Source organism: Brassica oleracea, chromosome C8, assembly GCF_000695525.1.
Source record: "Brassica oleracea var. oleracea cultivar TO1000 chromosome C8, BOL, whole genome shotgun sequence".
Classification (NCBI taxonomy): Eukaryota; Viridiplantae; Streptophyta; class Magnoliopsida; order Brassicales; family Brassicaceae; genus Brassica; species Brassica oleracea.
In genome coordinates this window covers 38032683-38045400 of record NC_027755.1, presented here as the reverse complement: position 1 = coordinate 38045400, position 12718 = coordinate 38032683, and the positions used below count along the sequence as shown (strand labels likewise).

Below are 12718 nucleotides of genomic sequence, written 5' to 3'. Positions count from 1 at the left end.
GTTAACGGATTCCTCAACCTGTTCATCACTACTGGCCGAGCTATACGTTTACGTAATAAAACAGTTGGAGGGTAACTTGGGTGATAAATGAATGGATCTGAATCTCTTTTAATTTTTTTATAACCCAAAAATCCAAAATTGTAGAAGCAAAAATACAATAATTGTAAACCGATCCTTTGTTATTATATTTTCCTTTTTCATTTCCTTTTCTAATTGACAACCAAAACTGAATTTTGGAAAGGTTGTTTAGATATCAAATCTCACAAAATACAAAAAAAAAAAAAAAAAATCACAACATTTATAACGGAGAATATGCAATTTTCCTGAAAATACTCGATTACTACAACCGATTTTCATGAATTTTCCAATGGCAATAATAAAAAGAATATTTTACTAAAAGAAATATTCAATACTCCAATAAAGACAAGCCTTTAGTTTCGAAACGATCTTTTGAAGATGGAACCGTAACCGCTTGTTTTGCCACTTTTCTCTCTCACTTTCGATCACTCCGGCCAATATAATCCTCCGGCGACTCAAATCCAATCCACGGTGAGTTCCTCAGAAACCCTTCGAATCTTTTCGTTTCATTTGTAGTCTCAAGTCTTATGATTGATTAGAGAAACTCTTCAACGCCTAGGGTTCGATCAAAGATCTCTCTTTTTTTTTTTTTGTAATGCTGTTTGTTGTTTGTCGATGCTGTTAGGGTTTCGTTTCGTGATGTCTGGGCGAGATAGGATCAGCGAGTTGCCGGAATCATTGTTAACTCAAATACTCTCATACCTTCCGACAGAACAATCGGTGCAGACAAGTGTTTTGTCTAAAAGATGGGAGAATGTGTATCTAAGCGTTCCCGGTCTTGACTTAAACTGCTCTGTTATTCGCGACGAAGTGATCTTAAGCTTCTTAAGCTTCATTGACAAGCTTCTCGAGTTTAGCCCTGAGTCAAGTCTGTTTAAAGTCAAGGTTCAGTGCAGGGGCATGTTGATAGACGGGTTCAGCGACCGGATCGGTACAGTGATTGACCGCGGGACACAGCATCTTGATGTTGTGAGCAGTACAGGTTATTACGAGGACTCTTTTGGTCATGCCTTACCTGGTGTAGACTTCATGCCTATGAATCTCTACACGAGCAAGGCATTGGTTTACTTGAAGCTCTCCTCTTCTGGTCTTGGTGATCCTGGTTTTGTTTTCATGCCTTGTCTTAGGTTCTTGCATCTTGAAGAAATTAAATGGCGTGTGCATCTGGAGAAAGTCCTCTCAGGGTGTCCTGTTCTTGAGAAGCTGACTTTGGTGAGGGATTTGGATGATGATGACTATGCACGTACCGATGAAGAATTTATGGTTATGCGTGTGAGGTCTCAGAGCTTGAAGAGGTTTAGTGTGCTGCCGCTTAGGCAGGTAAGGGATTACCATTCCAGAGTGGAATGCACACTTGAGATTGATGCTCCGGGGCTAGAGCATATGAGTCTCGGAGATGATCAGTTTGATAGCATTGTGGTAAAGAACCTGTCTTCTTTGTTGGTGGTTGAGCTTGATATCAAGTTCTTTGTCAAGGTTGGCGTGCTTTTTAATACTTTGGACGTATCAAAGAGCAATGAGATCCGCGAGTTTCTCGATGGGATATCGAGTGTTGGACATATGATCATCTCTGGGATGACAGTGCATGCCTTTGAACATTACTCAAAAGCAGGAATTATCCCCAAGTTCAACAACTTGTCCCGTTTAGAAGCAGTGTTCCATGGCAAGTTATTGCAGTTTCTGCCAGCCTTTCTTGAGTGTTGCCCCAATCTGAAACACCTAATCTTGGTAAAACCATTACTCTTGTCCTTATGTTTTTTTTTTTATGGATGTGTGTTTTTTGAAAACCCAGCTCTTTTTTTTTTTGTTTTGTGTTGGTTGCAGAAGGTTGTTCATTCAGAGGAGATGGATGAGGGATTGGAACTCGCAGATGTGCCACAGTGTGTCTCATCGAGTCTTGAGTGTGTTGAGATACAAGAGAAACTTGAATTGGAAGAAGGGAAGATGAAAGCAACCAGTTACTTTCTTGGAAACTCGGCAGTGCTGAAGAAACTCATCCTGAGCCCAACAGCTTATGATCCTCGAAATGTTGCGGAATCAGAAATATGGGAGAAGGTTAATAAACTGACAATACGTTCCACAAGATGTGAAATTGTCATTCGAGCCATGGAGGAGGTCGTTGTCATTTGATGAGTCTTCGTAGTTCTGGTTGGATTCCATTGACCATTGTCAGTATGACTGCGAATCTTTTTTCTTTTCTTCCAACAGTCCCAATCTCAGTTTCTTGGATGTTTTGATAATGATGATCTTGCATTCTCTTAAGTTTGGTTTTATATGTTTTATACTTTTAAATATCAATTTTTTTTTGAGTTTATTCAGCTCGATTTTAATCCTTTTCATCTGAATCATTTATCGATAAAAAAATACTTTATATGAACTATAAAATATAAATTCTTGAAAATGGTATAAATACTACAAGTTCAACATGCTATTGTAGAGAAAAAACAGAAGTACATTAATGTGTTTTTATTAAAAATAACGAAACTAATAATTAGGCCGGATTATTATTTAGTCTAGTAGATATTTATAAATATACAATAAATACACTTTACTTTTGAAACGCTCTTTTGAAGATGGAACCGTAACTGCTTCAAACGTACAAGTACTAAACGATATCGGTACCGTTTCAGACAAAAAGGTTACCACTTTTCTCTCTCACTTTAGATCACTCCCGCCGGTGACGCAAATCCAATCCACGGTGAGTTCTTCAGAAACTTTAGATCACTTTCGTTTCATTTGTAGTCTTTAAGTTTTGTGATTGATTAGAAAAACTCAACGCCTAGGATTCGATCAAGATCTCTTTTTTTTTTAATTATTATACTGTTAGGGTCTTCTTTCGTGATGTCTGGGCGAGATAGGATCAGCGAGTTGCCGGAGTCACTGTTAACTCAAATACTCTCATACCTTCCGACAAATCAATCGGTCCAGACAAGTGTTTTGTCGACAAGATGGAAGAATCTGTATCTAAGTGTTCCTGGTCTTGACTTAAACTGCTCTTTTATTCGTTATGATGCTGACGAAGTGTTCTTAACCTTCATTGACAAGCTTCTCGAGTTTAGCCCTGAGTCAAGTCTGTTTACAGTCAAGGTTAAGTGCAGAGACACAATGATAGATGGGTTCAAGGACCGGATCGGTACAATGATTAACCGGGGGACACAACATCTCGATGTTGAGAGCAGTATCTATTATTTCGAGGACGACAATTCTCTCTATCCTATTGTTGACATGATGCCTATGAATCTCCTCACGAGCAGGACATTGGTTTACTTAAAGCTCTCCTCTTCTGGTCTTATGGATCCTGGTTTTGTTTACATGCCTTGTCTTAAATTCATGCATCCTGAAGAAGTCAAATGGCGTGTGCATCTGGAGAAGCTTCTCTCAGGGTGTCCTGTTCTTGAGGAGCTGACCTTGTTGAGGGATATGGATGATGATTATGCAATTGGGAATGATGAATTTGGGGTTATGCTTGTGAGGTCTCAGAGCTTGAAGAGGTTTAGTGTGCTGCCGCTTAGGCAGGTTGGGGATTACCATTCCAGAGTGGAATGCACGCTTGAGATTGATGCTCCGGGGCTTGAGCATATGAGTCTCGGAGATGATCAGTTTGATAGCATTGTGGTAAAGAACCTGAGTTCTCTGTTGGTGGTTGAGCTCGATATCAAGTTTTTTTGTCAAGGTTGGCGTGCTTTTTAATACATGGAACGTATCAAAGAGCAACGAGATCCGCGAGTTTCTCAATGGGATATTGAGTGTAAGAGATATGATCATCTTTGGGATGACAGTGCATGCCTTTGAACATTACTCAAAAGCAGGAATCATCCCCAAGTTCAACAACTTATCCCGTTTACAAGTAGTGTTCCATGGCAAGTTATTGCAGTTTCTTCCAGCCTTTCTTGAGTGTTGCCCCAATCTCAAACACCTAGTCTTGGTAAAACACTTTTTCTTTATGTTTTATGGATATGTGTATTATTGAAAACTTAGCCTTTTTGTGTTTGAAGAAGATTGTTCATTCAGAGGAGATGGAGGAGGGATTGGAACTCACAGATGTGCCACGGTGTGTCTCATCGACTCTAGAGTGTGTTGAGATACAAGAGAAACTTGAATTGGGGGAAGGGAAGATGAAAGCAACCAGTTACTTTCTTGCAAACTCGGCAGTGCTGAAGAAACTCATCCTGAGTCCCACAGCTTATGATCCTCGAAATGTTGTGGAATCAGAGATATGGGAGAAGGTTAATAAACTCACAAAACGTTCCACAGGATGTGAAATTATCATTCGAGCCATGAAGGAGGAGGTTGTTATCACTTGATGAGTCTTCTTCTTAGTTCTGGTTGGATTCCATTGACCATCGTCAGTATGACTGCGAATCTTCTTCTTTTTTTCTTCCAAAAGTCCCAATCTCAGTTTCTTGGATGTTTTGATAATGATGATATTGCCTCTTAAATTTGGTTTTACATGTTTTATACTTTTAAATATCAAATTTTCTCGATTTTAATTCTTTTCATCTGAATCATTTATCGATAAGAAAATACTTTATATGAACTATAAAATATAAATTCCTGAAAATGGTATAAAATACTACAAGTTAAACATGCTATTGTAGAGAAAAAACAGAGTGAAAGAAAGAAGAAGTCGAGAGAAAATGTGTTTTCTACATTGAGAAGTCTTTTACTCTTTATATTGAGATGGCAATTTTTTTTTTTTTGAGTTTGGTTCTGTCATTCCTGAATGTGGTTAGGTTAATTCACGATTCAGGTATGGCTGCTGCTGCAGCCGGAACATGTCAGCTGAAAAGAATGCTTCATCATAGGAGTTGTCTAGCTACCAGGTAGGAGTGGACATGAATCGAATATTAAGAGTTTTAAAGGATTTTGTGATCTGATCTGTCCGAATAAATTAATTATACAATTCGATTTGATTCACATTTATCCCGAATTTTCTGTGCTCGAATGTCCATAAAAAATATATTTTAATTAGATATATGATTCGATTCGTGTATAAGAAATAAAAATTTAAAAACAACAGAAACAAATAAAATTTTAAAATAATAAAACCTTATTACAATGTTTAAATCACTATTAAAAATAAACATTTATATATTTTTAACACTCTAATAGCTAAAATAATCAATTTAATAAATAAAAATTGTAAAATTACATAAAATATAATAATTATATTATATAAATATATAATTCTTTGAATATATGTATATATACATATACCGGATCAGATCGAATATTCATTCTTAAAAATATTAGTATTTATGATTTATTAAATGCAATTTGTAAACAGATCCCTTGTTATTATATTTCTTTTTCATTTGCTTTTCTAATTAGCCACAAAAATTGATTTTTGGGAAGATTGGTTAGATATAAAATCTCCTAAATATAAAAATTAATGCTGATAATGGAAAATATGCAATTTTCCTGAAAATACTCTACTATTACAATCGATTTCCATGAATTTTACAATGACATTCAACATGAAAATATAACGAATAAAATAAATATTGTTTTTTTTTTGTCAAAAAAATAAAAGAAATATATATAATATATAGACAATAAAGACAGCCTTCATTTTTTAAAACGCTCTCATGGAACCGGAACAATCAGTTCCGTATAAATTCTGAACAATCAGTTCGACAGTTCCGTCTTCAGACAAAGAAAAGTTATCACTTTTCTCTCTCGCTTTCGATCACTCCCGCCGATAGAATCCGCCGGCGACTCAAACCCAATCCACGGTGAGTTCCTCAGAAACCCCCATCGAGTCTTTCTTTTCATTTGTATTGTGATTGATTAGAGAAACTCTTCAACGCCTAGGATTCGATCAAGATCTCTTTTTTATATGTTGTTTTTTGATGCTCTTAAGGTGATGTCTGGGATCGATAGGATTAGCGAATTGCCGGAATCATTGCTTACTCAAATACTCTCTTTCCTTCCGACAAAACAATCGGTGCAGACAAGTGTTTTGTCAACAAGATGGAAGAATCTGTATCTAAACGTTCCCGGTCTTGACTTAAACTTATCTGCCATTCCTTATGATGCTGATGAAATGCTCTTAAGCTTCTTAAGCTTCATTGACAAGCTTCTCGAGTCTAGCCCTGAGTCAAAGCTGTTTAAAGTCAAGGTTAAGTGCAGAGACACGATGATAGACGGGTTCAGGGATCGGATCGGTATAATGATTAACCGGGGGACGCAGCATCTCGATGTTGAGAGTAGTACCTATGATATAGAGGACGACTCTTTTCACCATCCTTGTGTCGACTTCATGCCTATGAATCTCTACACGAGCAAGACATTGGTTTACTTGAAGCTCACGTCTTCTGGTCTTGATGATCCTGGTTTTGTTTTCATGCCTTGTCTTAAATTCATGCATCTCGAAGAGGTTAAATGGCGCGTGCATCTGGAGAAGCTTCTCTCAGGGTGTCCTGTCCTTGAGGAGCTGGCCTTGTTGAGAGATCTGGATGATGATTATGCAGTTGCCTATGATGAATTTACGGTTATGCGTGCGAGGTCTCAGAGTTTGACGAGGTTCCGTGTGCTGCCGCTTAGGCAGGTTAGGGATTGCAGGTCGAGAGTGTATTGCACGCTTGACATTGATGAGATCCGTGATTTTCTCAATGGGATATCGAGTGTTAGGCATATGATCATCTCTGCCAAAACAGTTAAGGTGCATATTTATATATTCATGGACTTATTTAATACCTTTCACTTGTATATTAAATATATTCGTGTTGCAGGCCCTTGAGTATTACTCACAAGCAGAAATGATTCCCAAGTTCAACAACTTGTCCCGTTTACAAGCAATGTTCCATAGCAATTTATTGCAGTTTTTGCCAGCCTTTCTTGAGTATTGCCCCAATCTGAAACACCTAGTCTTGGTAAAGCCATTTTTTCTTTATGTTTTATGGATATGTGTATTATTAAAAACTTAGACCCTTTTTGTGTGTGTGTGTGTGTTTGCAGAAGGTTGTTCACTCAGAGGAGATGAAGGAGGGATTGGAACTCACAGATGTGCCACGGTGTGTGTCATCGACTCTTGAGTGTGTTGAGATACAAGAAAAACTTGAATTGGAGGAAGGGAAGATGAAAGCAACAAGTTACTTTCTTGGAAATTCAGCAGTGCTAAAGAAACTCATTCTGAGCCCCACAGCTTATGATCCTCGAGATGTTCTGGAATCAGAAATATGGGAGAAGGTTAATAAACTCACAAAACGTTCTACAGGATGTGAAATTATCATTCGAGCCATGAAGGAGGTCGTTATCATTTGATGAGTCTTCTTCTTAGTTCTGGTTGGATTCATTTTGACCATTGGTGCTGATACAAGTTCTTCATGACTTGCGAATCTTGTTTTCCTTTTTTTCTCTTTTGAAAGTCCCAATCCCAGTTTCTTGGATATATCTCTTATATAAATGATGATTTTACATTCTCTTAAGTTTGAATTGGGTTTTAATGATTTAGAATTTCGAATTTTTGATAGTTTAAATGGAAAAGTGGTTACGGTATTGAATTTAGTCTTTAGATTGTTTTCATCTAGTATACCCAAGTCACAAACAAAATACTTTAGTGTTAAGTAAAATCGTGTGTGACCATTATGTCCAGGGAATGTCTTGGTACAACAAGAATTGCAATAAAAGTAAAAACTATAAAAATGATTTGAAAGTTAACAGACATGATTAGTCTTTTAATAATATATTTATTTATTTTTGGGATACATATTTTATTTGCCCATGTTTAAGTCGGGTACATAAGACTCATATATGTTCTAGTCATGTTTATTTGTTTCTCTAGTTAGGACACTTACACTTTCCGTCTTTCTGATCGCAATATCCTGGACCTCTCTGACAACTACGCATGGTATAACATTCAAGGTCTGAGTCACATTGCCCTTGATGATTCACGTCCGCCCCATTTGTATCCACAGCTTGTAATTTAGGACACTTACACTTTCCGTCTTTCTGATCGCAATATCCTGGACCTCTCTGACAACTACGCATGGTGTAACACTCAAGATCTGAGTCACATTGTCCTTGATGATTCACGTCCGCCCCATTTGTATCCACATATTGTAATTTAGGACACTTGCACTTTCCGTCTTTCTGATCGCAATATCCTGGACCTCTCTGACAACTACGCATGGTATAACACTCAAGGTCTGAATCACATTGCCCTTGATGATTCACGTCCGCCCCATTTGTATCCACATATTGTAATTTAGGACACTTGCACTTTCCGTCTTTCTGATCGCAATATCCTGGACCTCTCTGACAACTACGCATGGTATAACACTCAAGGTCTGAATCACATTGCCCTTGATGATTCACGTCGCCTCCATTTGCAAGATCTTGTCATGCATACGAATAATGTGTTAGTCCAAACATGGTTGTTTTGTCAACAAAACGAAATGATTTATAAAGTTTAGTTTATACCACTAGTTTGCACGTTTTGGGTCAAATCTAGTTTGAGAAGGAAAGTGGAACTTAAAAAAATTAGTAAAAATAAGTATTAATAATAAAAGTTTCTCTACTTTCACTACCAACTTTTCTTTCATACGAAAACTATAATTTCCACATGACATAAACCTTAAACGCCTCTAGAAGATAGATTTTGATAGCCTAAATTAATAATTAATTATGTAAATTCTAATTATATATTCGTGTATAAACATACATACGATTGCATGTATCGTATTGTGAAATGAACGATAAGGAGTATACTTGAACGATAAGGAGTATACTTACGGAAGGTAACACCAATAAGAAAAGACAATAGAACAAAGCTAAGGAACATTTTCTTCATTTTTGGGGTAGACGTTTTTGTGTTTCTCAATTGTGAAGCTAATGTTTTCTTCATAGCTAGCTTTTATAATGTAGTTTAGATGAAGAAAATATTCACTAAATATCTTACCAATATTATAATAGTATTATATATTGTAATATTAATTTTCTTTTAGTAATTCAATGTTATTAGTGTAATTTGATATATTAGAATATCTCAATGGTATTAAATTATATTCTAAATGTCATTAATTTACGGGTAGAACATATTTATTCATAAATGATCAAACTATTAATTATTATAATAAAATATTAATAATGCAATAAATTTTATACAATCAAAAGAAAATAAATATAATATGTTATGGTATTTGATAAGTATACATATATGGGAGAAATCAATAGTTACAATATTTTTTTATTAAAAATCAAATCTTTAAGATTTTTTTCTATTACTTGATACTTTCTATTAATTGAACGTTAATATACTATTATTTATTAATCTTAAATAGCATCAATTTAAATTGATATTACTATACAATTTTAATTCATCCATAATGGATCTTGTTAGATATATCATTTATTTTATGATTTTTAAAGAATCAAAAATTATATTAATGACATATTATTATTTAATGAAATCTTAAGTTTTATTTTATTTTCTTTAATGAAAATTATTTATCCATTCAAAATAAAACATTTGTCATCTTGCAAAAGGTTCACGTCAATAATATATACTTTTACTTCTAACATTTTTTTTGTGCGGAAACTATAATTCTCACATAAACCTTAATACGCCTCTAAAACTTCTTTTTTTTTTCAAAACTGAATGTAATAATTTGAAATAAAAAATCATCAATGTAACAGAATAGCCAAACTTGAAATTCCATGAAGAGAGGAAAATCAAGCATTAATATCTGAATAGTATAATGACAGGAGTAATCATTTATGTATATTCTAATTATATATTCATGTATAAACATATATACGATTGCATGTATCATATTATGAAATGAATGATAAGTAGTATACTTACGGAAGGCAACACCGAGAAGAAAAGACAATAGAACAATGTTAAGGAACACTTTCTTCATTTTTGGGTAGAAGTTTTTGTGTTTATCAGTTGTGAAGCTAATCAATTCTTCCTAGCTTTTTATAATGTATTTGAAGTAGTGATTTTTGGTAAGGTTATTAATATATAGGTTGAACGTTTTGGTCTACAATCGTTAAGGTCAAAAAAACGGATGTACAATAACTAAATGCGGTCAATGGACACAAAACTTTCCAACTAAACTGAGTCAGTACTTTCATCCACTGACTGCATTTAATCATTAATTAGTTAGTCTAATTATTGTCATTCTTCTTAATAACTGAGTGCTAAACAGGTTATTGGCGGTCGAGACCATGGAAAGTCCATCGAAATAAAAACTTTAGAAATATTCTTGGAAGACAGTATTAAACTATAGTTGACATATGCTTTTGCTCAAAAGGATGAAACTATAGTTGACATATACTTAGTTTACTTACGGAAGACACTGACAATATGAGAAACCATCAATACAAGCTTGGAAGAGACTTGCTTCATCTCCAAATTAACGCTTCTGTTCTTTGATAAATTTTGTAGGTATAATATTTTGAATGTAGTGGAAACTACGCTATGCCTCATTGGAATTTATAATGCGTTTTAGATTAACATGGATGGGTGGTAATTGTTGCAACGTCTAGTTTTTAGCTAAGTTGACGGAATCGTTACATTTTTCACCATTATTCGTTTACATACTAAAAGCTGCAGGACTCGTGTCATCCGTGAGTCCATGTTGTGTAAAAGTTTCTAAAGGAATCCAAAAAATTCGATTAAAAATGATATATGTAATAAATACTAATGGATTTTGGTAATAGATGAATGGATCTAAATTTCTTTTACTTTTTTTTTTATAACCAAAAGGTCCAAAATTGTAGTGCAAACTGTAGTATAAAATATAAAATACATTTTTCTTTGAAATACATCATGAACATAGAATCTCTGAACCACTTCAAACGTACATAGATACTAAAATATCTGTTTCGTGTAGTGGAGGACCTTTGTAGCTCGTCGACCTCTGTCAACGACGTGAATAATGGACCATTGTAATTGGTTTTCTCATGTACAAAGGGATGTAGCTTGTATAGTGCAGCTTCCTTATTATTAAACTAGCTTAAGAATTGCGCACGATAAATATTATATTGTAAATAATTTTTATATATTATTATTTATTTGTATTCATTTATGTATTATGTATATAACTAAATTATAGTAATCACATAAATCAAAACAATACATCTTGTTTATTTACGATGCTTTTTTGGTAAATAAATCAAAACAACCATTTTATTTATTTTATATGGTATATAACTAAATTTCAAATGACATGGACATAAAGATATAATATATTTTAATATAAATATTTATTATTAATAATTCATACTCATATAATAAACACAAAATTTCTAATGGACGATTTTTTGAACGCAAATTTCAAAATTAAAATATTAAGGTTTTAATACTTTTTCAATACAAATTTAGAAATTATCATATTTAAGTATTTTTCTATGTTATATAGTTTAATTTTAAACTATATTAATATATAATATAAATGTCTAGTAAATGAGACTTCATATTCATACGATTTATGATAATTTTTATCTTGTTATTACCAAAAACATTAAAACATTGATCACAAAATGTGAGATATTTAACGTTTTTAGTAATTTATAGTCGTTTTAAATATTCAAAATATAGCATATAAATTTTTATTTTATTTTTTTTTGTTATATGGTTAATGTGGTGGTTTAATATCTCTTAATAATATAAAATTAAACAAAAAAAGGAGCTAAGATACAAAAAATGTTATCAAATATTTATTATTCATAATCATTAATTGTCATATATACGTTAATCATATTAGACAATTCTGTAGCTTTTATTTAAGTAAAGTGCGAAAATATTCTTTTGTACACTATTTATCAGTTTTATCATATTTCAGTATTTTTCTATGTTATATAGTTTAATTTTAAACTATATTAATATATAATATAAATGTCTAGTAAATGAGACTTCATATTCATACGATTTATGATAATTTTTATCTTGTTATTACCAAAAACATTAAAACATTGATCACAAAATGTGAGATATTTAACGTTTTTAGTAATTTATAGTCGTTTTAAATATTCAAAATATAGCATATAAATTTTTATTTTATTTTTTTTTGTTATATGGTTAATGTGGTGGTTTAATATCTCTTAATAATATAAAATTAAACAAAAAAAGGAGCTAAGATACAAAAAATGTTATCAAATATTTATTATTCATAATCATTAATTGTCATATATACGTTAATCATATTAGACAATTCTGTAGCTTTTATTTAAGTAAAGTGCGAAAATATTCTTTTGTACACTATTTATCAGTTTTATCATATTTCAGTATTTTTCTATGTTATATAGTTTAATTTTAAACTATATTAGTATATAATATGAATGTCTAGTAAATGAGACTTCATATTTATACGATTTATGATAATTTGTATCTTGTTATTACAAAAAAAGTTAAGCCATTGATCACAAAATTTTAGTGTGAGACATTTAACGTTTTTAGTAATTTATAGTCGTTTTAAAAATTCAAAATATAACTTATAATAAAATATTGAATTTTTAATTATATGGTTAATGTGGTTGTTTAATATCTTTTAATAATATAAAGTTAAACAAAAAGAGCTAAGATACAAAAATTGTTATCAAATATTTATTATTCATAATCATTAATTGTCATATATATGTTAATCATATTAGATAATTCCATAGCTTTTATTCAAGGAAAGTGCAAGAA

General features: G+C 32.8%; 4 protein-coding genes across 7 annotated transcripts; 3 read left to right on the top strand and 1 right to left on the bottom strand.

Annotated features, from left to right (window-relative positions):
• Positions 1-410: 410 nt before the first annotated feature.
• Positions 411-2392, top strand: LOC106307840 (F-box/FBD/LRR-repeat protein At1g13780-like). 2 transcript variants are annotated; one of them, XM_013744911.1, is made up of 3 exons: positions 411-549; positions 704-1806; positions 1906-2392. In XM_013744911.1, the coding sequence occupies exons 2-3, from the start codon at positions 718-720 to the stop codon at positions 2206-2208; spliced, it is 1392 nt and encodes a 463-aa protein (XP_013600365.1). In that variant the 5' UTR covers positions 411-549; positions 704-717; the 3' UTR covers positions 2209-2392. The 2 variants fall into 2 exon arrangements, with proteins under 2 accessions (XP_013600365.1, XP_013600364.1); XM_013744910.1 differs by having other exon boundaries at positions 1903-2392.
• Positions 2393-2657: 265 nt separating this feature from the next.
• Positions 2658-4528, top strand: LOC106312582 (F-box/FBD/LRR-repeat protein At1g13780-like). Its single transcript, XM_013750150.1, is given in 5 exon segments — positions 2658-2776; positions 2906-3738; positions 3740-4003; positions 4074-4376; positions 4378-4528. Coding segments are annotated over 4 exon segments (1407 nt in total). The 5' UTR covers positions 2658-2776; positions 2906-2919; the 3' UTR covers positions 4399-4528.
• A 1145-nt stretch (positions 4529-5673) lies between these two features.
• On the top strand, positions 5674-7502 carry LOC106312585 (F-box/FBD/LRR-repeat protein At1g13780-like). Of its 2 annotated transcripts, none has more exons than XM_013750152.1 (4): positions 5674-5813; positions 5942-6742; positions 6813-6953; positions 7042-7502. In XM_013750152.1, exons 2-4 carry the CDS (start codon positions 5945-5947, stop codon positions 7342-7344), a joined length of 1242 nt encoding a protein of 413 aa, XP_013605606.1. In that variant the 5' UTR covers positions 5674-5813; positions 5942-5944; the 3' UTR covers positions 7345-7502. The 2 variants fall into 2 exon arrangements, with proteins under 2 accessions (XP_013605606.1, XP_013605605.1); XM_013750151.1 differs by having other exon boundaries at positions 7039-7502.
• A 287-nt stretch (positions 7503-7789) lies between these two features.
• Positions 7790-9991, bottom strand: LOC106312586 (cell death abnormality protein 1-like). 2 transcript variants are annotated; one of them, XM_013750155.1, is made up of 2 exons: positions 9887-9991; positions 7790-8417 (listed from the first exon to the last, which is right to left on the bottom strand). In XM_013750155.1, the coding sequence occupies exons 1-2, from the start codon at positions 9942-9944 to the stop codon at positions 7861-7863; spliced, it is 615 nt and encodes a 204-aa protein (XP_013605609.1). In that variant the 5' UTR covers positions 9945-9991; the 3' UTR covers positions 7790-7860. The 2 variants fall into 2 exon arrangements, with proteins under 2 accessions (XP_013605609.1, XP_013605608.1); XM_013750154.1 differs by lacking the exon at positions 9887-9991 and adding an exon at positions 8815-8910.
• Positions 9992-12718: the final 2727 nt, after the last annotated feature.

Excerpts from the sequence above, each read along its gene's own strand:
- LOC106307840 (XM_013744910.1), top strand. The coding sequence starts at position 718 with ATGTCTGGGCGAGATAGGATCAGCGAGTTGCCGGAATCATTGTTAACT. Across the intron at positions 1,807-1,902 it reads ATCTGAAACACCTAATCTTG|AAGGTTGTTCATTCAGAGGA; the intron begins GTAAAACCATTA and ends TGTTGGTTGCAG.
- LOC106312585 (XM_013750151.1), top strand. The coding sequence starts at position 5,945 with ATGTCTGGGATCGATAGGATTAGCGAATTGCCGGAATCATTGCTTACT. Across the intron at positions 6,743-6,812 it reads TCTCTGCCAAAACAGTTAAG|GCCCTTGAGTATTACTCACA; the intron begins GTGCATATTTAT and ends TTCGTGTTGCAG. Across the intron at positions 6,954-7,038 it reads ATCTGAAACACCTAGTCTTG|AAGGTTGTTCACTCAGAGGA; the intron begins GTAAAGCCATTT and ends GTGTGTTTGCAG.
- LOC106312586 (XM_013750155.1), bottom strand. The coding sequence starts at position 9,944 with ATGAAGAAAGTGTTCCTTAACATTGTTCTATTGTCTTTTCTTCTCGGT. Across the intron at positions 8,418-9,886 it reads TCTTCTCGGTGTTGCCTTCC|ATCTTGCAAATGGAGGCGAC; the intron begins GTAAGTATACTA and ends ATGCATGACAAG.